Raw genomic sequence first — 26,473 nt, 5'->3', positions numbered from 1 at the left:
ACATCAAAATATGATGATCTGTTTCTATGATGACAAGCAGCCCAGTATTTTCATGACAAAAAAATGCTTTTCAAAACATCCCCCCTCCCTTTTTTTACAAATCGCACCCTGTTATTGCCTCATAAACAGATAACATGGACAAAAAGAGGATCCATATGGGGATTTGTAAGTACAGCGCGGGTGGTTCAGCCTGAGAGAGAGAGAGAGAGAGAGAGAGGGAGAGGGGAAGGGAGGGGCAGGGAAAGAGGTGTGTGAGTAGCCATTTCCTGTGAACTAACTATTAATAATAATCTTTATAATTTTAAATTAAATTTACAAAGGAAAGTTTTCAATTCAGGTTTTTTAATTTCATGAAAAATTCGATCAAAAAATAATTGTTGTAGTTATATGTCATCTGACATTACTTTAATGTAAGATTCATAACCCACACCCTAAATCTGCTCATTGCTGACCTTGCAACACACAAAATATGATTACTAATCTACTGTATGTGTGCTTGCAATTCTCAAGAAAAGGGGGAAGAAATACAAAGAAACAAAGGGAGGAATGCCTTAATGTTGGAGGATGTCCATTTAATATCTCAAATGTTGTCTCCCACACAATGCTGTTTGCACATGCACACACATTGCCTAAAATGCATCACTCACACAGCCTGTCAGTCAAACGTTTAACCCTTTTCACATTTCCGGCTGGCGGAAACTGACAAAAAAAGGAACAAGCCTTTCTCGACAGAAGTGACAGAAGCAGCGCAGACACAGCTACAGAGACCACAACCTGCCCAGCCCGAGAGCGGCACATTTTCACAGAAAGCCTGGGAAACTTCTTCAGAGATCTGACGGTAGCACAGGAGTCCCCAAGTTTCCACTTCTCAAAACCTTGGACAGAGGGGACTAAAGGTATTTTCTTTCTAAGTGTGTTTGTGTGTGTGTGTGTGTGTGTGTGTGTATGTGTGTGAGTGACAGTGTGGGAGAAAGCATAAAGACAGACAAAGAGAGAGAGATTTAGGGCAGGGTGTGCATGTGTGAGACTTTTGTATTAAATATACAGATGTGGTGTCATTTATTAGGTCAAAACACAAAGTATCAATGTAAAAAGTGAACTGGTCACAGATCTATATTTTAATTTATATTCAGAAACATGCAGATAAGGTTAGGCCTCTAAGAGGTAAGGAGGGGTGTAGGCATGTCATCTTTTCATTGTTACACCATTGTCTGTAATATTAGTCTTTGAAAATACAGATGCATGGGGAAAAGACTTACATTTTGATCATTAAATGTGAGATCTTTACAATGGGCTTTCATACAGCAGTGTCTCTGTATTGGCATTGGATGAACATCTCAACTTGGGTGGGTCAGAAAGCGGAAGTGCATGTCCCTGGTGATAGTTCAAGTCAGAAACAGGAAGTGCTCATCAAACTGGACATGTCAGAATCAACTCACCCATTCAGAGTGTGTGTGTACCCAGTGTAATGTGATATTAAACCATGAGTAAACTTTGATTGATAGGTCATCTGTCCTCTTTGTCTCATTTAATATCTGAAATGTCCTGGAAAACTGAAGCAGGTTTTGTGTTATGAAATAAATCTAGTTCTATTACACATGTTTTAAATTTAGTTTAATACAGTTATGGCATATGTAACTCAACTTTTCACAGCAGTTTTATCCTTCTTAAAATGCCTGTTAGTCATTAATATGTAGTAGAACTGAAATTGTCTTTCATATTTTAGGCATGAAACTTTATTCTGAAAGTCTTAAAGAGTTTTTAAATGTTTTCCCCAGGCATTTTAACAATTTATTTTATTATATCAAAGTGCACAATTTCTCACATATATAGGTCTTATATAGCAAAAAATTATTGCTAAATCACTCAGTTTGGCATTATGGAATCACCTGAAGAGATGGTACTGGCAGTTTAATCAGTGTGGTGGAAAAACAAATGAAGTGATTAATTATACGTCTTGTTCTTATTCTCCTTGTCCTTGCTTTAATAAATCTACCATTTCTTTCACTCTCCATGTTTCCTTCCCTGCTTTTATCTTCTCTCCTGGTATCCGTCTCTTCCACTCTGTCAGTCCTGTCTCCTGCATTTCTCTCTCTCTTTCTCCCAGTATGGCGGCATGGGACCTGTCAGTCATAGTGGAGGACCTGGGGTCTGATGCGCCACCTGTCACCATCAGCGTGGCATCTGACCTCCACATCGGAGGGGTCATCCTAAAGCTGGTGGAAAAGACACGTGGGTCACAGTCTGTCTGTCTATCTCTGTTTTTCTCTCAGTCTTTCTATCAGTAACGGTGCACAGACTAAAAATAGTTACATACTTTGCATGGACACACAAGAATTCACATTCTGTGTATCAGTAACACTTTAACAGGATTTCTGATCATTAATATCATAAGTTAAGTATTATTTAAACATGTGATTTATATATTTATATATGTAATGTCACCAGTGTAACATACAGTATATACTCCTCAGTTTGCCCAAAATCTACTTTAAATAATTTTTTTCAAGGGTTTGTACCTTTTTATACCAAGCAATAACCTGAGTATATTCAGCATGTGCGTTAATGCTAACATCAACACATTTAAATTGTGTCTTACCTCATCCAGTAACTACTGTCCATGTAGTATTTAAAATTGCTCATGGTTTAAAGATTTTCATAACTACAAGACAAGCCAAAAGTATTTGACATTGCATTTCACGGAGAGCTTATATATCTCTCTATAAAATATGCACACTCATGTCAAACATGTCATCCATTAAATGGAGCTAGAAACACAAACAATGACCCCTGTAGGGATTTGGTGGGTAGGTTAGTGCTCTTATTATTAAACTAGACACAATGCACAATTCCCAGGCTTAAACACACTGAAGTTAAAAACACTACTCACAAGTAAACAGGAGTTCTGACCCTGGCGTGAGTTGAACACACAACCTTCTGATCTGGAGTCAGACGCACTACCATTACACCACAAAGTCTATTTGGTCTTAGGAATTGGTCCACTAATCAGATGAAACTGTTTGGGAGTGGTTAAATTGACAAAAATTAATTTCTTTATTGTCTGTTACAGTACAACATTATAAACCTTAAAAGCAGTTTGAACAACAAACAAAACCTACCTACTTTTAAGCTCTGAGGAACAATTAACAATTACAATTAATTTCTCAGATTCAGTGGGTACTTGTGAGACTCACTGAGGAAGTGAATTGAATTGTTGCTGATAACTGAGAGAGAACGCAATTGTACCACAACATGAATACAATACCTATTGTGTCATGAGGCTTTGCATTTGTAGAACAGGTTATCGTGATGGAACATTTACTCACTAAAACCATGTACTTACTAAACCAAATAGTGTTTTAATAAAATATTCATTTAAAACACCAAATGAAACACATATTCTGAATGTTGTCCAAAGAATGATACTAAAACTCAAATAATATCGACATATCCCACGTGTCTTAATCGTAAAAAGTTACATTCGGCATAAGGTCTTGCTTCTCTGTCTTATTAAACCTTGTTATGTATTTTCAGTCTAGTAGTTGGGCAACTACACATACACAAATCTCTTTTGGAAATGTAAGGTGCACGCTGCTGTGTACCAATCAAGGGAAAGTAATGCGATTTGAACATGGAACGTTTTGATGTGGAGTCAGACGCACTTCACAACACTGCCGATAGACCAATTACAAAGTGATAAGTGTTTGCAGTTCATATATATGTATAATTCCACCTACTGAGTAACCCAGAATTAATTATACAGATATAATTTGTGCAAACAGCAGTTTACACAATGACCCTGACGTGATTTGAACACACAACCTTCTGATCTGGAGTTAGACGCACTACTGTTGCAGTTATCAACAAACCCAACATTGGTGGAGCTAAGTTGATTAAAGAGGTGGTATTATGCTCATTTTCAGGTTCAAAATCCTATTTATAGGTTGTACCAGAACAGGTTTACATGGTTTCATTTTCAAAAAAACACCATATTTTTTGTCATACTGCACATTGCTGCAGCTCCTCTTTTCACCCTGTGTTGAAGGCTTTGTTTTAGCTATAGAGTGATACATCTATCTCTAAATGATCTTTGTTGGGAGTTGCACATGCACAGTTCCTAGTTAAGGACTACTAGCCAATCAGAAGCAGAGAAGGGCAGGTCAGCGAAAAGAGGTAAACAGCTTCGATTCAGCTGTAGGCTACATGTTGCCAACCAGCTTGGCAATATGGACTGGAGCAAGAGTTTCAGAGTGGTGAGTTATTAATCTGTAACAAAAGTATTTTTCATCCATAAAGTTTTAATCAAGCTCTGTCTCTACATCACTGTAACAACTTCATGTCCATTGACTGCCTGGAGGGTAGCTAGTGTTTGGAAGGGAGAGGAGAGGTGTGCTGCAGCTCAGTGTTTTTCCACCAGTGTTTTTGAGGGCGTGTCAGACTAGTCGCTCAGCGAGCATTATGACTTTCTTGTGATGTCACAAGAAAGCAGAAGTAAAGGCTGGACTACAAACCAGCTATTTTCAGGCAGTTCAGAGCAGTGTTTTCTGTGAGAGATGGGAACTCACTTTGGGGTGGACTTTGGGCTTTGTTCACTTTGCAAAACTATTACATGCACAAAAAGATATATAACTCAATAAAGGAGAGGGAAAAAGCAAAAAAGCATAATACCACCTCTTTAAACATTGTGTTCATGAAAAAGAGCCTGACCCTGACGTGATTTGATCACGCAACCTTCTGATCTGGAGTCAGACGCGCTACCTTTGCGCCACAGAGTCTGTCCAGCAAGTAACACTGGTCCAGTTATCAGAAAATGCTATAGTTAGGAATAAACCCTTATAGAGATTATGCCGTTTTCATGACTCGGGTCATATTTCACCACTGGACAATTGGTAATTCCAGAACTTAAACACAACACTGATAAGCAAACAGAGGAAATGACCCTGACGTGATTTGAACACGCAACCTTCTGATCTGGAGTCAGACGCGCTACCGTTGCGCCACAGAGTCTCTTTAGTGATAAAGTTTTTCTGTTTCTAGCAAGCGGTTCTGCAGCCACTTTAGAGTTCTTCAGGTGAACAAAATGTCAGGACTTACTAATAAAATTGAGTGTGTCTGTCCCCTGCAGAGATCACGCGTGATTGGTCGGACCATGCGCTATGGTGGGAGCAGAAGCAGCGGTGGCTGCTGCGGACAGCCTGGACTCTGGAGAAATATGGCATCCACGCCGACGCCCGGCTTATCTTCATGCCCCAACACAAGCCACTGAGACTGGGTCTGCCTAACGGCATTACCCTGAGGCTCCGGGCCTGCTTCTCCTCCCCCGCCTTCCAGACCGTGATGGGCATCTGCAGAATGCTCAGTGAGTCTGAGTCTCTTTATTTTATTTCCTTTATTTCGTTCCTTATTCTAGTTATTTATTTATTTCCTTCCTTCCTTCCTTAATCTGTTATTCTTAATTCTGAACTTTCTTTCTTTCTTTCCATCCTGCCTTATTTGCTTACTTTCTTCTTTCTGTTTCTTTTTTACTTTTTGGTTCCCCCTATCATTAAGGCACCAAAACTGCCAAAAATCCAAGTAACAATAGACATAGTCTACTTTCACTAAGCCATTACTTAAACCCTTCATTTACTTAAAAAAATAAAGATGCATATTTTGACATCAAACAGTGGTTTCCATCCACACCATCCAACATATTTTCCATCCACACTAACTGTTCCTTTTTTCACTTCTCCTTCTCACTGTTCTGCCTGTGTGTGAGGACTCACACCATAAAAGCACTTTACAACCTAATTATTCTCCAAGATGTGAAAAAATGTCTCATTAATATGTTGCAGTCGAATTGGCTGCACCGACACACACACACACACACACACACACACACACACACACACATCATTACCAGAAAACAAGACTTTTGCCATCTGCTTCATGCTTTCATTTAGTCTTATTTTGGCACTTCTTGGTCTCAATTCCTCACCAGAAATCCCCAGGAGGTGACAGCAGACTGGAAAGGTTTTGAAAAGCAGCAGGCCGAGGGGAAATAATGAAATCTGTCAGTAGAAAAGCAGCTTAGAGAGAGCAGAGATACAGATTAGGAAAGCTCTCATTTGTATCAAAGTTACAACGCTGCAATACAGGTAGTTAAAACACATGGAGGAGGAGCAGGCACACAGGGATAAACCTCTGATAAATCCCTTTGCAGATAAAAACAAAGGAAATACTTCCACTGGAGAGCAAAAGAGAAGCCCTCAACAATACTTGCTACTTGAAGACAGAAGAAACTATTGTTTTTTGCAAGCAAGGCATTCCATTAGCCAATTATTCACTTTGGATTTATATTCCACAGTTTTTACTGGAATAGGAAGCCCATTACTGGCAGTTGAAGCCTTACTGGCAGTTTCCCTCTTTTGTTTATGTGCCTCTGAAACATGCAAAATCTTCCTTGGGATAAAGTAATTAGAAGCAACAGGTTTAGTCCCTTAATGTGTCTTCTTACTGTAATAATCGTAATATCTTTATCGTAATACCAAATAAATAGTTTGCAGATAAAGTTGAACTTTGTCACATACATTTTTGTAGTTGCCATCAACTAAATATTTATGTGAATCTACAAACTGATGAATAAGAATTAGTGATAGATACACATTAAGTTAATATAATAAAGATGAGCTGTGGTTTCAAGCTTAGCTTAATAATTATATTATATATAATTCTAATGATATATCAAAAACTGTAAGTCACAGTATAAGTGACCCTGATGTGGACTCAGACGCACTACACAACACTGCCGATTGACCATTTTCAAAGTGATAAGTGTTCAGAGATCATATATATGTATAATTCCAGCTACTGAGTAACCCTGAGTCAAATATTCAGATAAAATTTGTTTAAAGAGGAGTTCCCTTAATGACCCAGATGTGATTTGAACATGCAACTTCCTGATTTGGAGTCACAGCCTACCGTTGCGCCAGAGAGTCTGTTTCAAACTCTAAATTGTTCCATCAATTGGATGACAAACTGGGTGGGCACGGTTAAATTGGCAAAAAAAAATCTTGTCTGTTATTATTAAAATGAATTCATACTTCATTGTAATGCAACAGCACATCATAAGCCTTAAAAGCAGTTTTATCAACACACAAAACCTACCTACTTTAGCCCCTTTTCCACTGCATAGTACCAGCTCGACTCGGCTCGACTCGACTCGCCTTTGTTTGGTTTTTCATTGTGTAAAAGTTGTACTTGTATCTGCTTCCAGGTACTTTTTTTCGTATTACCTCCATCGAGGTTCCAAGCGAGCAGAGGCAATACTAAAATGTGACGTGAAAACACAGCAGAGTACTGATTGGTCAGAGAGAATCGTCACTATTCACTGCATCATCATTGCGCGTGCCTGACAGAGGCCAGCAACAGAAAGTTTTATATTTTACAATTTTCACAAGTTATTTCATCACTAAATCCACTTCTGAGAAGTACAATTAATTTCTCATATTCAGTGTGTACTTGTGAGACTCACTGAGGACGGAGTTGCATGAACTGTTGCTAATAACTGAGTGAGAATGCAATTGTACCACAACATGAATACGTATCTATTTGTGAATCACAGAGAACTGAGGTGCCTGGCTGGTCAACTAACCAAACTAGAAAGTTGAACTCTCCGCACATGAGTGCTTATCTCACCTCTACAGTATATTGTTTGTATCTGCAGTGCCTTTATTATACAGTAGTTACACAACTGTAGTTGGGCAACTACACCTGCACAAATCTGTTTTGGAAATGTAAGGTGGACTCTGCTGTGTACCAATCAAGGGAAAGTAATGTGATTTGAGCACTGAGCATTTGAGATTTGGTTTAATCTCTTTTCAAAATAATTTAAAAATTATCAACAAACCAAACACTGGTGGAGCTAAATTGATTAGATCATAGTAGGCCATGTGTCGCAAAGTGGGCGACAAACCCCAATTGAGACGCATGTCCAAAGAATGGTCCTAAAACCCGAATATGGACATATCCCACGTGTCTTAATCAGAAAATGTTATAGTTAGGAATAAGCCCTTATTGAGAATATGCTGTTTTCATGACTTGGGTCATATTTCACCACTGGAGAATTGGTAATTCCAGGACTTAAACACAACGCTGATAAGCAAACAGAGGAAATGACCCTGACGTGATTTGAACACGCAACCTTCTGATCTGGAGTCAGACGTGCTACCGTTGCGCCACAGAGTCTGTCCAGCAAGTAACACTGGTCCAGTTATCAACAAACCAAACACTGGTGGAGCTAAATTGATTAGATCATAGTAGGCCATGTGTCGCAAAGTGGGCGACAAACCCCAATTGAGACGCATGTCCAAAGAATGGTCCTAAAACCCGAATATAGACATATCCCACGTGTCTTAATCAGAAAATGCTATAGTTAGGAATAAACCTTTATAGAGAATATGCTGTTTTCATGACTAGGGTCATATTTCACCACTGGACAATTGGTCAGACGCGCTACCGTTGCGCCACAGAGTCTGTCCAGCAAGTAACACTGGTCCCACGTGTCTTAATCAGAAAATGCTATAGTTAGGAATAAACCTTTATAGAGAATATGCTGTTTTCATGACTAGGGTCATATTTCACCACTGGACAATTGGTAATTCCAGGACTTAAACACATCGCTTATAAGCAAACAGAGGAAATGACCCTGACGTGATTTGAACACGCAACCTTCTGATCTGGAGTCAGACGCGCTACCGTTGCGCCACAGAGTCTGTCCAGCAAGTAACACTGGTCCAGTTATCAACAAACCAAACACTGGTGGAGCTAAATTGATTAGATCATAGTAGGCCATGTGTCGCAAAGTGGGCGACAAACCCCAATTGAGACGCATGTCCAAAGAATGGTCCTAAAACCCGAATATAGACATATCCCACGTGTCTTAATCAGAAAATGCTATAGTTAGGAATAAACCTTTATAGAGAATATGCTGTTTTCATGACTAGGGTCATATTTCACCACTGGACAATTGGTAATTCCAGGACTTAAACACATCGCTTATAAGCAAACAGAGGAAATGACCCTGACGTGATTTGAACACGCAACCTTCTGATCTGGAGTCAGACGCGCTACCGTTGCGCCACAGAGTCTGTCCAGCAAGTAACACTGGTCCAGTTATCAACAAACCAAACACTGGTGGAGCTAAATTGATTAGATCATAGTAGGCCATGTGTCGCAAAGTGGGCGACAAACCCCAATTGAGACGCATGTCCAAAGAATGGTCCTAAAACCCGAATATAGACATATCCCACGTGTCTTAATCAGAAAATGCTATAGTTAGGAATAAGCCCTTATTGAGAATATGCTGTTTTCATGACTTGGGTCATATTTCACCACTGGACAATTGGTAATTCCAGGACTTAAACACAACGCTTATAAGCAAACAGAGGAAATGACCCTGACGTGATTTGAACACGCAACCTTCTGATCTGGAGTCAGACGCGCTACCGTTGCAATCAGATGACAAATTGGCTGGGAACAGTTAAATTGACAAAAGATAAATTTCTTTATTGTATGTTTGGATAACAACTGGTTCAGTTATCAACAAACCAAACGATGGTGGAGCTAAATTGAGTACAAAGTGGGGGAAAAGCCCACTTGAGACGCGTATTCCAAATGTGCTGTATACATGTCCAAAGGTGTCAATGATCCTAACACCCAAATATTAGCATATTGCCATTGCGCAACAAGAAATTGGTCCACCAGTCGGATGATAAATTGGTCAGGAGTGGTTAAATAAACAAAAATTTATTTTTTTAATGTCTATTATCATTTAAATAAATTCACACTTCATTTTAATACAACAGTACAACATTTTAAAAGCAGTTTTATCAACACACAAAACCTACGAACTTTTGAGTTCTGAGGAACTGAGTACAATTAATTTCTCAGATTCAGTATGTACTTGTTAGAGTCACTGAGGATGGAGTTGCTCAAACAGTAGCTGATAACAGAGAGAGAAAGCAATTGTACCACATGTAAAAAGTATCTTTTGTGTCATATTTTTCCCAGACTTAAACACAACACACTGCCCACAAGTGAACATATAGTTTCACTGTGACGTGAATCTGCTGTTGGAAAGCTGGGAGAAGCAGCATACTTTCCTTCTCATCTGGGGTTGGATGACCTACAAAAATGTATATATGAATGTATGCTGTACTGTTAGTGTCAGGTGTCCAGTGCCTCAGCATGTAGCCTCAGTCGCTGCACCATTCCCATAGTGATCAGGCTGTCCCTTCTCTACATATTAATTTCTGTCAGCATTATAGCTGAGACATTCAGTTTAATAAAGCTAATTATCTTTGCATCCATTTCCTACACAGATATCCGTCACCCCGAGGAGCTCTCCCTCCTTCGGCCCGTAGAGGAGAAAAAGAAGAAGAAAGATAAGGACTCGGCAGAGGAGATCTACGACCTGACCGAGGTGCCCCTCTCCTCGGGTACACTCCATCACACATCATTCACACTGCAGGCTTGACATGCACACATTTTATAACTAGTGGCTCTTTGCAAAAATATTTATTTAAAGATCTACTTGGTAAGAATACTGCAGAATAATGATATATGCGCTATATATTATATAATGCAGAATACAGCAAATCCTATAAAACAAAAAGCCAAGATCAAAGGTTTTAATTACATTTAATTTTTATTTCCCATTCATTTATGACTGTACAGATAATGCTACTATGTCCATGCAGAAGCATAGTCAGTCTAAGCATAGTCACAGCAAATTAAGTGAACTATTCGCAGTATCAACAAGAATCGGTTTCTTGGGTCAGTTTCCCCTGAGAAATGATTTGGGCATTTTGGGTATAGGGTATGACATTGGGATGATGAGGCCTGAGAACATCACTTGGGGCACAGTGGAGAAGACTAATCATGGAGTCTAAAAAAACTGCCATTTTATTAAGTAGTTACTGTGAATTTTAAAACAGAAACTGAGTCATATATCGACTAGTAGACTGATGTCTACAAAGGGAACTCCCTGGAAAATGTGACCGTAACCTTCCTACACTTCATGTGCAGCATCCCGGCCCTGTCTGTATAATGGCATGCCGGCTCACTTTGCCGACTCACCTCAGATGGAGGCCATCTACAAGATGCTGTCAGTCACCCAGCCTCCCCCCACCCCCGAGGTTATAGCCAAGCAGTACCGCCCCGCCAGCGTGGTGGACAAGGCCCATATCCATGGCAGGTATGCTTTCACAAATATCTGTATGATAAGCCCTTCCTTTAAGTTAGGACCAGCAATAGTCTATGGAAAGACTGTGACAACATCATAGTGAAGAGCTGTGGCTTATAAGACAAGAACAAAAACTTTAAATTCTACAGTCACAGTCTTTACTGCACATATTATACATCAGTGTAAGCAGTCCAACAAGATTCCTTTCTCTCAAAATGTCAAAATCTAACCACAGGAGTTATCTTTGATTTAAAGACTGTGTGCATATATAATATAAGTTAGACTTTGGGGGCAATTCTTTTATCAATTATTAATGTATTATTGTTGTTATTATTATTATTATTGTATCGATTGAGAGCTGTATTATCCAGCTCATGCAGGTTTATGTCTAATTAGCATGTTGGCTAAGTGGGAAAATGAGAGCTTGTGCAGACCAGTAAGTTGTATGATGAAGTTTGAAAACCCAATAAGAATATTTGAAAATAAATATATATACATGTATGTTGCATAAGCTCATAAACACATACTTATTGTCTTTCCCTCTCAGGTGGTTGGACTCATCCCGTTGTCTTATGCAGCAGGGCATCCAAGAAAATGACAGACTCTGGCTTCGTTTCAAATACTTTGCTTTCTATGACATAGAACCCAAGGTGTGTGCGCGTGTTGTTTTTATTGATACAGTATGTGTGTTTATTTTTCTTTGCATTCCTCTCTTGATTTGAGTCTTTTTCTCTGGCCATGCAGTATGATGTTGTGCGCCTGAGCCAGCTGTATGAGCAAGCACGCTGGGCCATCTTGCTGGAGGACATCGACTGCACTGAGGAGGAGATGATGCTGTTTGGAGCCCTACAGGTAAAAAGAAAGCACTTCTGCTAAAGGGGAAATATGTGTTGGAAATAGGGGTTTGAAACGTTAAAAAATAATAATGAAATACAGTATAGGAAGTGGATACTTCACTCGTGAAACTCTTAAATGTCACATATTAAAGGAATTAAAATGTTTCCATATTTATATGCAGATGTTTTCAAAGACATAGTTATTAATAATACTTTTAGATTTTGTTTCACAGGTTAAATTTAAAAAATACATATTTTAATACACTTTTTTGCACTCTTAATCTTAGTCCAATAAACTCTGGGATACAAACTCTCTGCATGTTGAACTCAAATGCATTAAAAACACATCAACCATCAAAAAGCATCCGAAGTTCATCCAAAAACAAAATCAAGTCTTCAAACTTATAAACAAATGCCACTTAATCTGAACTATATATTTTGATAAATAATTTGAAAAAGTAAGTATCCAGATGATACAGCTAGACATAGCACACAAATTGCATTGTATTCTCCTTTAACATCCAGCACATAGTTGGTCACTCTCCTCTCTTACACCCAAACTCCTGCAGTACCACATCAGTAAGGTGTCTCAGTCGGAGCCCCAGATGCTAAGCTCCAATGCAGCCATGGAGGACCTGGAGTCTGCCCTGCTGTCCCTGGAGGTCAAGATGGAGGGAGAGAGCAGCTCTGCATCGGAGATGCTGGTCAGACATACAGGATGTACTCGTCTGTCGGCTACTGTCAGGCTTAGGGTGACAATGTCTCGCCTTAATCCTGATAGAAGTAGCAGACACTGTGACATGATGTGTGTTAAACCATCAACTCAACTGAAAAACATCTTTGTCTTTCATTCAGGATAACATGACTGCACCAGAACTCAATGATTATCTAAAGATATTCAGGTGAGATTAATTTTCCAACCAACCATCGGCATCAGCATAGCCTATATAACAGATGGGTTCGAACAGAGCAAAGCACCAGTTTCCTAATAAAATAAATAACATGAAAACATGCATTTGTAATTTTGAAACTCAGTAATTGTGTGCTTGTATGTTTCAGGCCAAAGAGGCTGACTCTGAAGGGATATAAGCAGTACTGGTTCAAGTTCCAGGATACCTCCATCTCTTACTTCAAGAGCAAAGAGGAGAGCATTGGAGAGCCCATTCAACAGATTAACCTCAAAGGTACAGAATGTATTAACGTATTTTTCATTATTATGATATTCCCCTGCTATGTCACTAACAAGGTACTCAGTTATCAACAGAATGTTAATTAGTGTCATAGTTTAGCAACTTGTTTATTCACTTCTGTGTAACCTCTGCTTAGCAATGACTACATATTACAGGATAATGTAATGCTTATAGGGAAATCGCAACACACAAACGCAGACCTTCCTATATATGGTAAAAAGTGAGATTCTAGGAGAAGTTAATAGTCTTACTGGTAATCCTAGATCAGTTTTAAAACATGATTCTGGTCTCAAAGAGGAAATGAAGCATTCATTTTAAAAAAAGCATGTAACACTAATGCAGATGACAACATAAATACAGAAAATCAACTCTGAGCATGACTTAGTGGGCTCAGGCGTGGACGGGATGCTCAAGATGTCATGGAAGTCTGACTCAATGTGCATCACGTCGCTCTCCCACCATGTTTAAATTCTATGTCTAACCCGTAAATGTCAAATTTCAGTATTGGATGTTGTTCTGATATATATCCTTCACACAGGATGTGAGGTGGCACCGGACGTTAACATGGCAGCACAGAAGTTCCTTATCAGACTGCTGATACCAGCGCCTGAGGGCATGAATGAGGTCTATCTGCGCTGTGAAAACGTGAGGCCACACACACACACACACAAACGTCTCTCCTTATCTCTGTATGTGACATCCTGTTATTTCCACCACCTTCTCTTTCAACACCTCTATTTTTGTCTCACTGTGTCACCTCTCTGACCTCAACCTCACAGGTCTGTTTCTCACTCGCTCTCTCTCTGTGGCTTTGTCTCTCTCTCTCCCTCCAGGAGCAGCAGTATGCTCAGTGGATGGCTGCATGTCGACTGGGCTCCAAAGGCAAGAGTCTGGCTGACAGCACTTTCCAGAGCGAGATCCAAAGCATCCGCTCCTTCCTTGCTATGCAAAAGACCAGCTCCAGTTCCCATGGCAACACACCTGCCAACGATGAAAGCATCAATCCTCACAGTCTGGTCTCGCCACGTTACCATAAGAAGTACAAAGCCAAGCAGGTACAGGAGAGTCAAAAAAACAAACAATAAATATTGTAAATGTGATGACAGCTACAGCAGAGATCAGGTCTACTGGATCAGGATCATCTCTTGTTAATTGACCCTATACACTGTGCATGACATTTAGCTATAGGCCAAACAATTAACAGAAATCATTTGTTTCTGGACAGCAGTACAGCGACTTGGCACATTTTAGCTAACTGAACTGTTCTGCAGCTGAAATCGGCGCCCAGATTGTGCTCAACAAAAATAGAATTTCTTCTGACCTTTTACTCTGTCCTGCTCCTCCAGCTGACCCCTCGTATCCTGGACGCATACCAGAACGTGGCTCAGCTCCCACTGACAGACGCAGTGATGCGCTTCCTGCAGATCTGGCAAGCTCTGCCTGACTTTGGGCTCTCTTACGTTGTTGTCAGGTTAGTTCAATTTAAAGCTTTTCAAAATTAATTCAGTGCCAATTAGCCTCAATTTAGGGCCATGAACAATGAGAAAACTAGAACGAGTAAAGTTACATTTTAGTGTACCTGGGTAAATATATAACATGTAAGTACACATTTACTCTTACACAACATAAATATAATAGTATTTTAAATGTGATGTTGATAGTTTTGGAGGATTAAATATTGATTCATTTTAAAAGAAAAGACGCTAAAGATGTTTTTGCCCCACAGGTTTAAGGGTAGTCGCAAAGACGAGGTACTGGGCATTGCTCCCAACCGTCTAATCCGTATTGACCTGGGCGTGGGTGATGTGGTGAAAACGTGGCGCTACAACAACATGAAGCAGTGGAACGTCAACTGGGACATAAAACAGGTGAGAAAAACAATATAATGCTTCCATCTAGCTTCTGTCAGGGAGAACAGTCTGCAAGCTCTCAAGCTTTTGTTTCCAGGAATACTGTATGTGGTACTGAATTAGTTATCTTTTAGCTACGGTTTCCCATGAGTGTTTCTATGGCTAATTGTATCTACAAATATATCTTATAAAATCTTATTTAAAATCAATTTGTGATAATTACTAAGGAAAAACAGCTGAATTTAAGTGAGGTAAGACTTTTTAAATAAAATTTAAAAAAGCATGAACTCCAGCTAATCCTTAAACCATGCTGTCAATGTTATTAACACTACTCATTAACACTACCCATAAATTAAGTGTTACACTTCTAACAGTGCAGAGCTGAACTCTTAAAGGAATCCCAAATGTATCAAGTTCGTATTTTGTTGCTGTCTGCAACTTCACTCGTGCAACACTTTTCCACCCCCAAAATTCAGCTTTCATCTTGAAAGAGTCTCATATACATTGTGTGTGTTTCCGACTCCTCCAGGTGGCCATAGAGTTTGAAGGCAACATCAACATCGCTTTCAGCTGCATAACCGCCGACTGCAAAATCGTTCACGAGTTCATCGGAGGCTACATTTTCATGTCGACACGCAGTCGTGAGAAGAGCGACACGCTCAATGAGGAGCTTTTCCACAAGCTGACTGGGGGCCATGAAGCTCTCTAAGACTAAAACACACAAGTCCTTCACCGCCCACATGAGATCTGCTCTGTGTCTCAACAGTGGAAAAGCAGTGGAACTGGATTTTACTTTGCATTCAGGCAAACACATCAGAACAGTACTTCTTCTATCTAGTCTTCTCTATGTGTAAATGTGTTACAACCCACCTCCATCCAACTTTTTCACAAGCTACATCAGTGGATGAACGACTTAACATGTTCAGACAGTTCAGGACTCCGGTGGTCCTCATGCTGACTTCCCCTTTACTTCAGGATGGATTGCTGCTGAGCCAAACTGCTGGACATCTGGTCCAGGATCAGCAGGTTTGACAATCATGGAAATGTAAAATCAACAGTTGGAACAGCAATTTCTCTTATTTTACCTTGCAGTATCAAGACTTCCTGTCGCTCAGGATAGAAAGCCTTTCTTTGTCCAGAGCTGCAGTTTTTATGTCACTTAGATTTTTGTTTGAAATGTATGGCTCAGTACAACAGCCACATTATAACAGCCAAGAATCAACTACAATCAGTACAAAAATACAAACTATTATGTTTTCTTTAATAAATATATGAAACATGTATTCAAATAAATACAGCAATTCACTATTCATTTACTGTTGTCTTCATTCCTTATGGTCGTGACATATGATCATCATTTCTGTTGTTTTTTTCAAGTTTCAAACCATTTATCTCCCGGCACATGCTGTGTGTGTGTGTGTCCATATCTTACAAGAAACTGTCAAAAGCAGTCCGTTAACTAAACCACAGTGTCTGCATCCTCTGCTTTCCCATACTTAGTCACGTGACTAACGCTAACCACACATACAAAATATCCTCAAAGATTCCTCCATTTACAATGAAGGCCTGGCTGGTTGTTGCCAGCTGTCAGTGTGTGTTTGTGACTGGGGTTATATATTTTAAAACTGCTTTGAAATTATCTTGTTAGTCAATGTACGCCAAAATGTATTTCTCACTAACAATGCAGTAGACATAACAAAGTCTCTATACTCATAAATGAAAAGGGACATTTGCCAGCATAAGATGATTGAATTGTCATATAAAAATAAAGCATGCTTCCCTAAAGCCATCCAGATCCTTTCCATAATGAAAAGTTTACCAATTGAGTCCCACTGAGAATGATTTCTGAATGGACTCTCCTGTTGCTGACCAAACCACACCTCGCTGCGATGCTCCTGCCAAACAAGTGTTACCAAGGGAACTAGGATAAGCATCAACCAACCATGGCATGCTAGCACAGTCAGGGGAGTCCTGCTATCACCAATGACAACAGTATCTTCTGCTGCTACTGCAGAGGCAGGATGCTCCCTGAAACACAGGATAAGAGTGACTTCAGTGAACAAGTACATGTTGGTCCTCGATCCAAGTTTTAAAAGAAAATAATCTCTATTAAATTAATCTATGTGATAGTTTTTCTTACTTGTAGGTCTCAGTCTTAAGGCACGGCTGAAGTATTTAGGGAGAAGTTTTCCCTCTGCATCGCCTGCAGTCAGCAACACACTGTTTTCTGACCAGAAGAACTCAATACCGTCTGTACAGACACATGTGAGAGAGATTCTTGCCTAAACATATTTATATATACACATACATATATAAACATCTACACACACACACACAGACACACAGTATATAGACAGAATTCAGTGTATGGGGTAGCAGTCATTAAGTAGGCAAGCTTACCAGCGAGAGCTCTGGGGACATCAATATACACGGCTAGATCAGAGTCTTTTCTCATACCTGGTGGAAAAATAAATGACACTGTACAACCTATTTGTCTAAATGTTCAGCTGACTTTCCTTTGCCAACACCCAGAAACAGCTTACCGCTGATGACGCCATCCTCCCCTGGCAGGCCTGATGCCAGGTGGATGTGTGTCCTTTTCATGCGCCTCAGGCCCTGCTGCTGGATGGAGGTCCAGTTGCGAAGGTAGGAGCCATGAACTGCCTCAGCAGGGCAGTCTGGAGAACCAGCCAGGACCGGTTTCAGCTCCAAATCCATTACCTGACCACAGCAATGCAACCAGTATTAACACAGCATTTAAGATGAAGGTACACTGGAGTTTTTTGGATCAGATTCAAATCTAAGACAAAGAGAGTAACAAACCTGCCTGTTAAGTAAAATCTGAGTATGGTGACAATTTTGTTGCTTACTAGATGTGAAGATCTTGCAGTGAAATGTAATACTAACACATTTAACTACTACTAGAGTGTGCAACAAATGCAATGATGCAAAAGGAAAAAACTAACAATCAAATAAAGTCAACATAATCAAAGTTGAAAATGCATTTTAGCACCAGAGTTGGTGCTTTTCCCTGACACTGATTACACTTATTTTAGAGGATTCAAATTAGATTTTCCTTCTAAACTGAACAACATATGTCAGCTGAAAATTGGATTTAAATTGATATTTTGAAGGTGTAAATTGTTTGTTTTACATTTTTATATACTCAGTGGAACAACGTGTAGTGTTTGAGCTGCTGTGGGATCCCCCAGAGTTAATTGTTTTAATTACAGAAGAAAGTAAATGTACAGTGTAGTATATGGTCATATAATTTCTAGATTCACTCACACTCTCCCACACTCATACAGAAGACACAGACTGGGCATCTGACCACAAAAACGTCTGCAAAAAGTGCAAAAGTAAGATGTGACTTTTTCTATGTCTAGATCACACCGAGATGTAACATGTTAGCTGGTCCACAGGAAAGTAGATGGTTCTATATAAAAGCAATTTTGTTGTAAATTGAATAAATACTGAATACAGCATCTACCTAGTGAATAATACATCATGGCACTCTGTTTTTTTAACAAAATTGAATATCCCGTTCTCAGTGCCATTCCCAAGATTCCACATATTTTCAGGAATAACTCATCTGAGATTTACTGCTCTGCATACCTGTACTGTATGACCCTGATTGGCTCGAATCTGCATGCGGCCATCCTCTGGGTGGGGGCGGAGCTTAAAGCGCTGCTTGTCATTTGTGGCCACGACTCTTTCGACGTCTTCCAATGAGTATGAGCGGAACTGCGGGTGAGCCAGGAGTTCTTCCACAAACAGGAATCCGTCTATTGGGATAAGAACTGTTAATGGCTGCGGTCACATTTCGACAATGGATTTTCTCTGTTGCCCTGCATGCTGTATTGGAATTAATTTACAGTTTGCAAGTATTTTACAGATGTTGTGAATGATGCAGAAAGAAAGCCTCTGCCATTTCTAGACCTCAGACTAAAAGTAATAATCCTAATTTATAGCAAAATCATCAAAAATGATGTTACATTGTCTGTTCAAGTCTTGTGATGTTAAGCCTATGCCACATTATCACCTTGGATTTATTAGGTACTTTAACTATGGCTCTTAACCCAAATGGTTAAATCAAGAATTCATTGAAATGTCAAGTTACTGTTTGCAAGGCACAGACCCAAACAAATATCTTGCCAATAAAACTGTGAGCATCAAGACACCAGATGAGTGAACAAACATGAGTCCCTTCATGCTACACACACAACATAACAGATCATTAAAAATAATTCTGCAGTGCATTAGGGTAAGGTAACTGTTCGTTTGAAACCAGACTGAGAGTGAACAATAACTCCAAAACAAAGGTGATAATAGGATAATATATCTTAAGATCTATAATTGCTATCAAAGTTGTGTCAGACAGAAACTGTTGACAGTCAGTGAAGGGGCATTTATGTTACCTGGACCAGACTGTGAGCAGCTCACCTGTACCCATATGAAGACCCATCTGGTTGACTCCATGGCGAAGAGCGTAAGACATGGATTTAGACAGATGAACATCTCTGTCCTGGTAGGAGAGAAGGGATCACTCATAACACTCACAAACTCAAATTCAGCTCTAATCATAAGCTGTGTGTATTTAAATTAAGGACCAGAATTCATACTGATACTGATGCCTTGATGGCCAACACAGGGCTGTCAGAAGCCAAAAATCAGTCTCTGAACTATGGCTGGCTGGGACAATTACCGAATTTATAGGGCTACTATCTCTCACCTCTCCACCACGACTTCCTCTCCCTCTTCTCCCTCTTCTCCCTCCTATATCGCTGTACTGTGCCATATAATGTGCTGATTTCAACTCAGCGAAACGTTTTACAAGATCACACTCGTGGTCTTAAAATAAACTCCTGTCAACAAACGTACGGGTTTTGCACTTCCTGGCTGTTCTCTTCATCCGCTTGTAGGTGGCGGTGTGGCGGGCGGTGCTGTGGTGCCCTGGGACCACAGAGGAAAAGCTCCGTTTTTGTCCTGGAAGAAAACGTCACTCAGACAGCAGCTGCAGGTAAGAAAATATACATCATATTTACGATAATTGTCTCATGTCGGAATTAGCTCTGGATGTTTCACGGTAACTTACAGCTCCTGTCGATATATGCAAACAAAGGAAACTGCGGTTAGTGGAGCTCCCGGTGAATACACAGAGGCTGAGCTAACTTAGCTAACTAATGTTAGCATTGAAGCTGCCTGTTTTATTGCCTGTTTCTCTTGCTGGACAACCTCAACATTTGGAATAATTGGGGTCGCCGTGCTGTTTGTCTTGGGCTGTCTTATATGTATATAGCGTTACAATTTAAGATCCAGCTCCGAGACTAAGCTACCAGTGGTCACCATGGAAACGTTACGTTACAGACGTTAACGTTCAAACTGAAAAGCACAAAATAGGTTAGCTGAAGGGATAACGTTAGCTAGTTCACTCAAAACATTTATCACTGTTACCCCTGGTCAGTGGTTGAAAGTAAAGTAACATTAACTAGTAAATTAACTCAAGAAGTTACTTACTTTTATACAATGTCCATTTTATGCTGCAATATACTTTGTGTACTTTATACTCTACTAAGTTACATGTTGGTGGCAAAAGTTGTAAGTTACTCCATTATCTGACACTTAGTTAACTACTTTCTAGATTCAAATTATAAATATAAAATACAAGTTATATAATTAAGTATATAGTAAATTATTATACACAGCAGTACATAAAGTAGTTACAGTCCCACCTGTACCAAGTGCATCTTTAAAGTAATGCTTACACATTAATGCACCCATATTTAAAAATATCCAATAATAAATATTGTTTTGAAATAGGCCATTCTGCATAATGAGTGTGGTATTGCAGCCACAGTATTTCTTCCACCACTTGTAGTACTGTTCCTAGACATGCAGATATTTCTGTTTATATATGCCAGCGTTTGAGGTCTCTGCTTGTGAGACTTCTGCCATAAAGATGAAAGGAATTTGGTGTGTGGTGTTTGAAAATCAACATTTTTATAGCTCAGTGGCAAAATGTCCATCATTGTCATGGTTACTGGCATAATGAGCAACCAAAACTATCTACATGGTTTTTTTGCCATTAGTTGTAAATTGATGTTCTTTTGTCATTTGGATGAGTTAACCATTCATGGATATTTCCCAAAGAGAGATGACTTAATGTTATATTTCTAATTAGGGAACTACCATAATGGCTCCGCTTCTCTAGTTTGTATCTTCTCTGCTGCTCAGGTGATGGAGTTCCCCCAGCATTCCCAGCAGCTGCTGTCAGCTCTGCGTTCCCAGCGCCAGCGGGGCTTCCTCTGTGACTGCTCCGTCTTGGTGGGCTCATCCCGTTTCCTGGCTCACAGGGCTGTTTTGGCCTCCTGCTCGCCTTTCTTCCACATGTTCTACTCAGACTCTCCAGGGGTCAGTGGTGGAAACAGCACCAGCAGCTCTGTTACACTCGACAGCGACATTGTCACGGCTGCTGCATTTGGCTTGCTTTTGGACTTTGTCTATGAAGGCGTGCTGCAGCTTGGCGAGTCTCCTCCAGTGGAGGACATATTGGCAGCTGCAAGCTTTCTGCACATGAATGAGGTGGTCAGAGTGTGCAAGAGACGACTGCAGAAACGAGGGCCTCTGGCTGAGGCAGACAGCACTCGCTCTGAAGAGAGCGCTGGTGCCAGGAAGGCAATAGAGACCGGGAGTGAGGGTGGGGGTGATGGTGGAGCTGCACCTGTGGTGGTCATGGCAGGAGATCGCTTGAATCCAGCCGCCATGGCAGCACCTCTCTCATCAGTATCCATAACAGCAGAGAGGAGTCAGCTGGAGTGTGTGAAATCTGAGCAGAGGACTTGTAGGGGGTCATCGGAGGCACGAGTTCAGACTCCTCTGAGTCCTGACCTCGCTGATACTACGCAGCCAGGCATGGACGCTCTTCCTCTGCCCCCAGGTGGAGAGCTGGTGCAGGGCCTCATCACAGGCCCCTCTGCTCCTTCCTCGGGAGGTCATGCCAGGTTGAGGACTGGAGGTCAGGGAGAGGGGAAGGGTCTCTGCAGCCCTTGCAGCACCACTGAGACATACAGGTATGTGTCTGTTGAAAAAGTAAAAATAGGAAGACTCCAAAAACAAGACTTTACTCTGAATATTAGACTGGTGTCCTTTAAAGGTTCAGTGTGTAAGTTTGTTTAATTCTTTGACTTTCAGTGCATTCTGCTCTATATATACTATACTTTATTTCAGTATATCTTCCTTTCTTTGTGTCTTTCTCCAGCCACAGCAGTAACCAGCAGCCCTCCTCGTCTTCTTCCTCTCTGGTGCCACTGAGCCAGGCTAGTGGTCGGTCAGCTCTTTCCCAGTCAGAAGCCAGCCTCTCCCCCAGCCCTCATCAGGACGCACCCCGACTGCACCGTGACGAGTCTCTTAGGAAACCCTCAGAGTCTGACCACAGGGGAAGACAACAGATGGTCATGTTAATCCAAACCTCACATTTAGAAAGAAACCCAGCACACTCGCCACCACAGCATGTGCTTCCCCAGATTCAAATCCAGAGCGCTGTGTCACTCCAACGCCAGAGCTTGGACTTCCACTCTGCTCCTCAGACCGACACCCTTAGAGGGCCTGTGGGGGATACGGCAGCTTCACCCGCCACTAGAAATGAAAGGTCTCACCCTCTTATGGGTAGAGTGAGGACAGACGACAATGATGGAGAGAATGTGAAAGTCAAAGTAGAGGCCATTGTTATATCTGACGAAGAGCTAGAGGAGGAGAGAGAGGAAAGCAGAGAGAGAGAACCAGTAATGGGAGTAGACAATGAGTTTGAAGATGACATCCAAGAAGAGGAGCTGAACAGCCCTCAGTTTCTCTCCTCCCACCCGCAGGGCCTCTTACAAATGACCTCCCATTCAAATGACTACTCCTTCCCTCTGTCTCCCTCCTCCTCCTCTTCCGGTGCCGGCCCTTCCTCCCAGGACACTTCTTCATTTGCCGCTTCCCTAATTCATCCACCCACAGCCCAGCATCATTCAGACCCCCCTGCCTACTTCCAGGACTTTCAGGACTCTATGGGGAACTTTGTGGAGGATGTCCCCACATGTGGAGTCTGTGGAAAGACTTTTTCATGTACATACACATTAAGGCGCCACGCCATCGTGCACACACGGGAACGTCCTTACGAGTGTCGCTACTGCTACCGGAGCTACACACAATCGGGCGACCTGTACCGACACATTCGTAAAGCTCATGACCACACGCTGCCAGCCAAACGCAGCAAGGCAGACATGGAGCCCTCCCTGCAACCACAGCCACCACAACCACCTCCACCACCTCCACCTCTTAGCTAACACACAAACAATCACACTATTGTATTTCTGTACCTATACACGTACACACTTAGACCGAATATCCTAACTCTTCCATTATAAATTCATCTGTTGATTATTTTCTGGATGAATTGATTTTTTTTTTTTGGTCTATATAATGTCAGAAAATTTTGAAGATAATCACACAAGTCACAATTTCTCAAAGCTCAAGGTGACAACGTCAAATATTCTGTTTTGTCTGACAAACAGCTAAACTACAAACTATTACTCAGTTTATTGTCAAAAAAGACTAAAGGAACTAGAAAATATTGTTAATAGTATTTAAATATTTAATATATCATATTTGAGAAGTTTTGCATTTTTCCTTAGAAATTGAAATGATTAATCTTATGTAGATCAACTAATTGATTAATCAACTAATCCTTGAAGCTCTAAGACCAAGGTTCCTGTAAGTAGTGAGGACTGACATAATGTCCTCACTTGGAAACATTTCCATGGTATATGCAGGTCTTTTAAAGTCTTACATTTTTTTTAAATTTGAAGCTATAAAAATCAGGAGTATGTTATGGTCTTCATTCCAGTTTGGTTTTTTTAGAGATTAAATCAGATTTGATTTATTCAAATATATTCTTTTTTCAAAATTAAATATAACTAAAACCAACCTAAATCTTACCTTGATAGTTGCACTTTACTTACATTCCTACTTTATACGATTATACTACATACTTACTATGACACTTAGGCATATACTAGATTTTTAGAAATTCATCAAATGATCAAAAGCACTGTATGTGAGGCCCTCTCAAAAAGCAGTTTCTCTGTTGGCCCCTATTTGAAAAGACAATGGCACAATTGCCACTAGTTGTGCCACCTCTCGACTCAAATCATCCTGCTCAATTTATCCAAATATTGTCTTAATATTTTTATATTTGCTTACACCCTGCAGACACCCTGGCTTCCTATTCTACTGAGGACATTTGATCCTGATAAGTACAGAAATACAAGAACTCATTCACACACACACACACACACACACACACACAGAGTAAACACCAGCGTGATATCAGCCCTCACTCATCCAACTTCATGTTTGAACATTGTCTCCATATAACCCTAAGACTGATTTAATCAAGTTTAAATTTAAAACTGATTATATGCTAGTTCTACGTATTTGTAAAATTTAAGAGGCATTTTACAGTTTAGGTTTGTCATTTTTATAAATAATTTTTTTAATATCATTATTCATACATTTGTATGGGTATAAAAATGATCAAAAATGTAATTGTTGTAAGAAGATTCAGGAGATGTTTGAAAATGTCTCAATTGTGTGACATCGTAGACCTAGTGTTTGCTATATGAACTAAAAACACAAATAAGAGAAACCTGTTGTTTGATCAGTTACATGAAATATGTACGACTGCCTTTTCAGTGTGTGAAAGTTGGACTGGTTGTAACTGTAGTAGCACTGTACTGTCAAGTTGTTTTTTTACAGGATGAAGCCGTCTGAGCTTTTTACTTTTGCACAAATTCTAAAATTTTAATCAAATAGTGCCATTCTATAACTAGTAATTGAAGTTTTTCCTTGCATCAGTCTTGATGAAGCCATGTCAGTAGCAGATGGATATACAGTCGCAGGAAAAAGTATGTGAACCCCTTGGAATTACCTGGATTTCTGCAAAAAATTGGTCATAAAAAGTGAATTTCATCTAAATCACAACAATAGACAAAGAGTCTGCTTAAATCAACTCCACACAAACAATTATATCTTTCCATGTTTTTATTGAACACACCGTGGAAACAGTCACAGTGCAGGGTGGAAAAACTTTGGATTTAATAACTAGTTGACACTCTGCAGCAATAACCTCAACCAAACGTTTCCTGTAATTGCAGATCAGACCTGAAAAACGGTCAGGAGGAATTTTGGACCATTCCTCTTTACAAATCTGTTTCAGTTCAGCAATATTCTTGGGATTTGTGGAGCCCTTCCAGGCCCTGAGGCAGCAAAGCAGCCCCAAATCATCATGCCCCCTCCACCATAGCTCCCAGTTGGGATGAGGTTTTGATGTTGGTGTGCTGTGCCTTTTTCTTCCACACATAGGGTTGTGTTCCTTCCAAACAACTCAACTTTGGTTTCATCTATCCACAGAATATTTTGTCAGTAGTGCTGTGGAACAACTGTGGACAGCAGTGGCTTCCTCTGTGGTGCCCTCCCATGAACTCCATTCTTGTTTAGTTTTTAATGTATTGTAGAGCCGTTAACAGAGATGTTGGCATGTTCCAGAGATTTCCGTGAGTCTTCAGCTGACTCTAGGATCCTTCTTAACCTCATTGACCATTCTTGTCTCATTGATTGGACTTCAGGTTAGCTGACTTCTGACTCCAATTAGCTTTTGGAGAAGTCATTAGCCTAGGGGTTCACATACATTTTCCACCCTGCACTGTGACTCTTTACTCAGTGTGTTGAATAAAAACATGAAAACATAATTCTTTGTGTGGAGTTAGTTTAAGCAGACAGTGTATGTCTATTGTTGTGACTTAGATGAAAATCGGATCACATTTTATGACAAATCCAGGTAATTCCAAAGGGTTCGCATACTTTTTCCTGTAACTTTAGTATATTACAGAAAGCCTTAAATTTGCCTTTTAGCAGTGCAGTAAGAAGTCTTTGATTAGGGAGGTTCCTAATGACCCAGAAATAATGACGTGGCAGCCATACAACTGATTGAATTCTCTAAATGATAGGACAATCTTACAATAAAGATTACTGCCCCACAATTTTCTTCTCCAATCGTATTTACATTTCAACAAATGTATGCATCCCGGTGGCTGTCCAGGATTATATACAGTAGTCTACTGTAATTCCTTATTGTCTTAACTGATCTTGCCACATATTTCAAACTTTGCTTGGCATTCTCCATCAGGGTCAATTAAACCTAGTTAGGTTTAGAAAACAGGTGCAATTGTTCAATTTCCAGCCTACATCTCCTGGTAGGATAGCAGTGGAAGTGAGGGAGGCATAAATAACTTGATGTGTTTGGTTTAGCTAATTGCCCATGTGACCTTTCCC

The 26,473-nt window shown here is 40.2% G+C and overlaps 3 protein-coding genes and 6 non-coding genes across 14 annotated transcripts; 2 read left to right on the top strand and 7 right to left on the bottom strand.

The window, feature by feature from the left end:
- The first annotated feature begins 446 nt into the window (after nt 1-446).
- Nucleotides 447-16,412, top strand: LOC123957346 (fermitin family homolog 3-like). The gene is made up of 15 exons (XM_046030055.1): nt 447-896; nt 2,072-2,232; nt 5,126-5,359; nt 10,362-10,478; nt 11,068-11,236; nt 11,772-11,874; nt 11,969-12,076; nt 12,630-12,764; nt 12,916-12,962; nt 13,120-13,244; nt 13,789-13,895; nt 14,084-14,305; nt 14,597-14,721; nt 14,977-15,118; nt 15,630-16,412. The coding sequence occupies exons 2-15, from the start codon at nt 2,109-2,111 to the stop codon at nt 15,807-15,809; spliced, it is 1,938 nt and encodes a 645-aa protein (XP_045886011.1). The 5' UTR covers nt 447-896; nt 2,072-2,108; the 3' UTR covers nt 15,810-16,412.
- On the bottom strand, nt 2,907-2,978 carry trnaw-cca. The gene has a single exon. It is a non-coding gene; the product is annotated as a tRNA-Trp (tRNA).
- On the bottom strand, nt 4,704-4,775 carry trnaw-cca. Its single transcript has one exon. It is a non-coding gene; the product is annotated as a tRNA-Trp (tRNA).
- On the bottom strand, nt 4,936-5,007 carry trnaw-cca. Its single transcript has one exon. It is a non-coding gene; the product is annotated as a tRNA-Trp (tRNA).
- trnaw-cca lies at nt 8,155-8,226 on the bottom strand. The gene has a single exon. It is a non-coding gene; the product is annotated as a tRNA-Trp (tRNA).
- trnaw-cca lies at nt 8,682-8,753 on the bottom strand. The gene has a single exon. It is a non-coding gene; the product is annotated as a tRNA-Trp (tRNA).
- On the bottom strand, nt 9,057-9,128 carry trnaw-cca. The gene has a single exon. It is a non-coding gene; the product is annotated as a tRNA-Trp (tRNA).
- On the bottom strand, nt 16,341-20,464 carry trpt1 (tRNA phosphotransferase 1). 4 transcript variants are annotated; one of them, XM_046030056.1, is made up of 8 exons: nt 20,196-20,464; nt 19,833-20,114; nt 19,544-19,625; nt 18,716-18,885; nt 17,644-17,821; nt 17,501-17,557; nt 17,241-17,351; nt 16,341-17,128 (listed from the first exon to the last, which is right to left on the bottom strand). In XM_046030056.1, exons 2-8 carry the CDS (start codon nt 19,896-19,898, stop codon nt 17,106-17,108), a joined length of 687 nt encoding a protein of 228 aa, XP_045886012.1. In that variant the 5' UTR covers nt 19,899-20,114; nt 20,196-20,464; the 3' UTR covers nt 16,341-17,105. The 4 variants fall into 4 exon arrangements, with proteins under 4 accessions (XP_045886012.1, XP_045886013.1, XP_045886014.1 ...); XM_046030057.1 differs by having other exon boundaries at nt 19,833-20,086; nt 20,196-20,456; XM_046030058.1 differs by having other exon boundaries at nt 19,982-20,114; nt 20,196-20,455.
- Nucleotides 19,960-26,181, top strand: zbtb3 (zinc finger and BTB domain containing 3). Of its 3 annotated transcripts, none has more exons than XM_046030054.1 (3): nt 19,960-20,120; nt 21,312-22,170; nt 22,359-26,181. In XM_046030054.1, exons 2-3 carry the CDS (start codon nt 21,338-21,340, stop codon nt 23,425-23,427), a joined length of 1,902 nt encoding a protein of 633 aa, XP_045886010.1. In that variant the 5' UTR covers nt 19,960-20,120; nt 21,312-21,337; the 3' UTR covers nt 23,428-26,181. The 3 variants fall into 3 exon arrangements, with proteins under 3 accessions (XP_045886010.1, XP_045886009.1, XP_045886008.1); XM_046030053.1 differs by having other exon boundaries at nt 19,988-20,120; nt 21,335-22,170; XM_046030052.1 differs by lacking the exon at nt 19,960-20,120 and adding an exon at nt 20,543-20,698 and having other exon boundaries at nt 21,335-22,170.
- The last annotated feature ends 292 nt before the right edge of the window (nt 26,182-26,473 follow it).

The sequence above is a fragment of the Micropterus dolomieu genome, linkage group LG19 (genome assembly GCF_021292245.1).
Source record: "Micropterus dolomieu isolate WLL.071019.BEF.003 ecotype Adirondacks linkage group LG19, ASM2129224v1, whole genome shotgun sequence".
Classification (NCBI taxonomy): domain Eukaryota; kingdom Metazoa; phylum Chordata; class Actinopteri; order Centrarchiformes; family Centrarchidae; genus Micropterus; species Micropterus dolomieu.
This window is presented reverse-complemented; position numbering and strand designations above follow the sequence as displayed.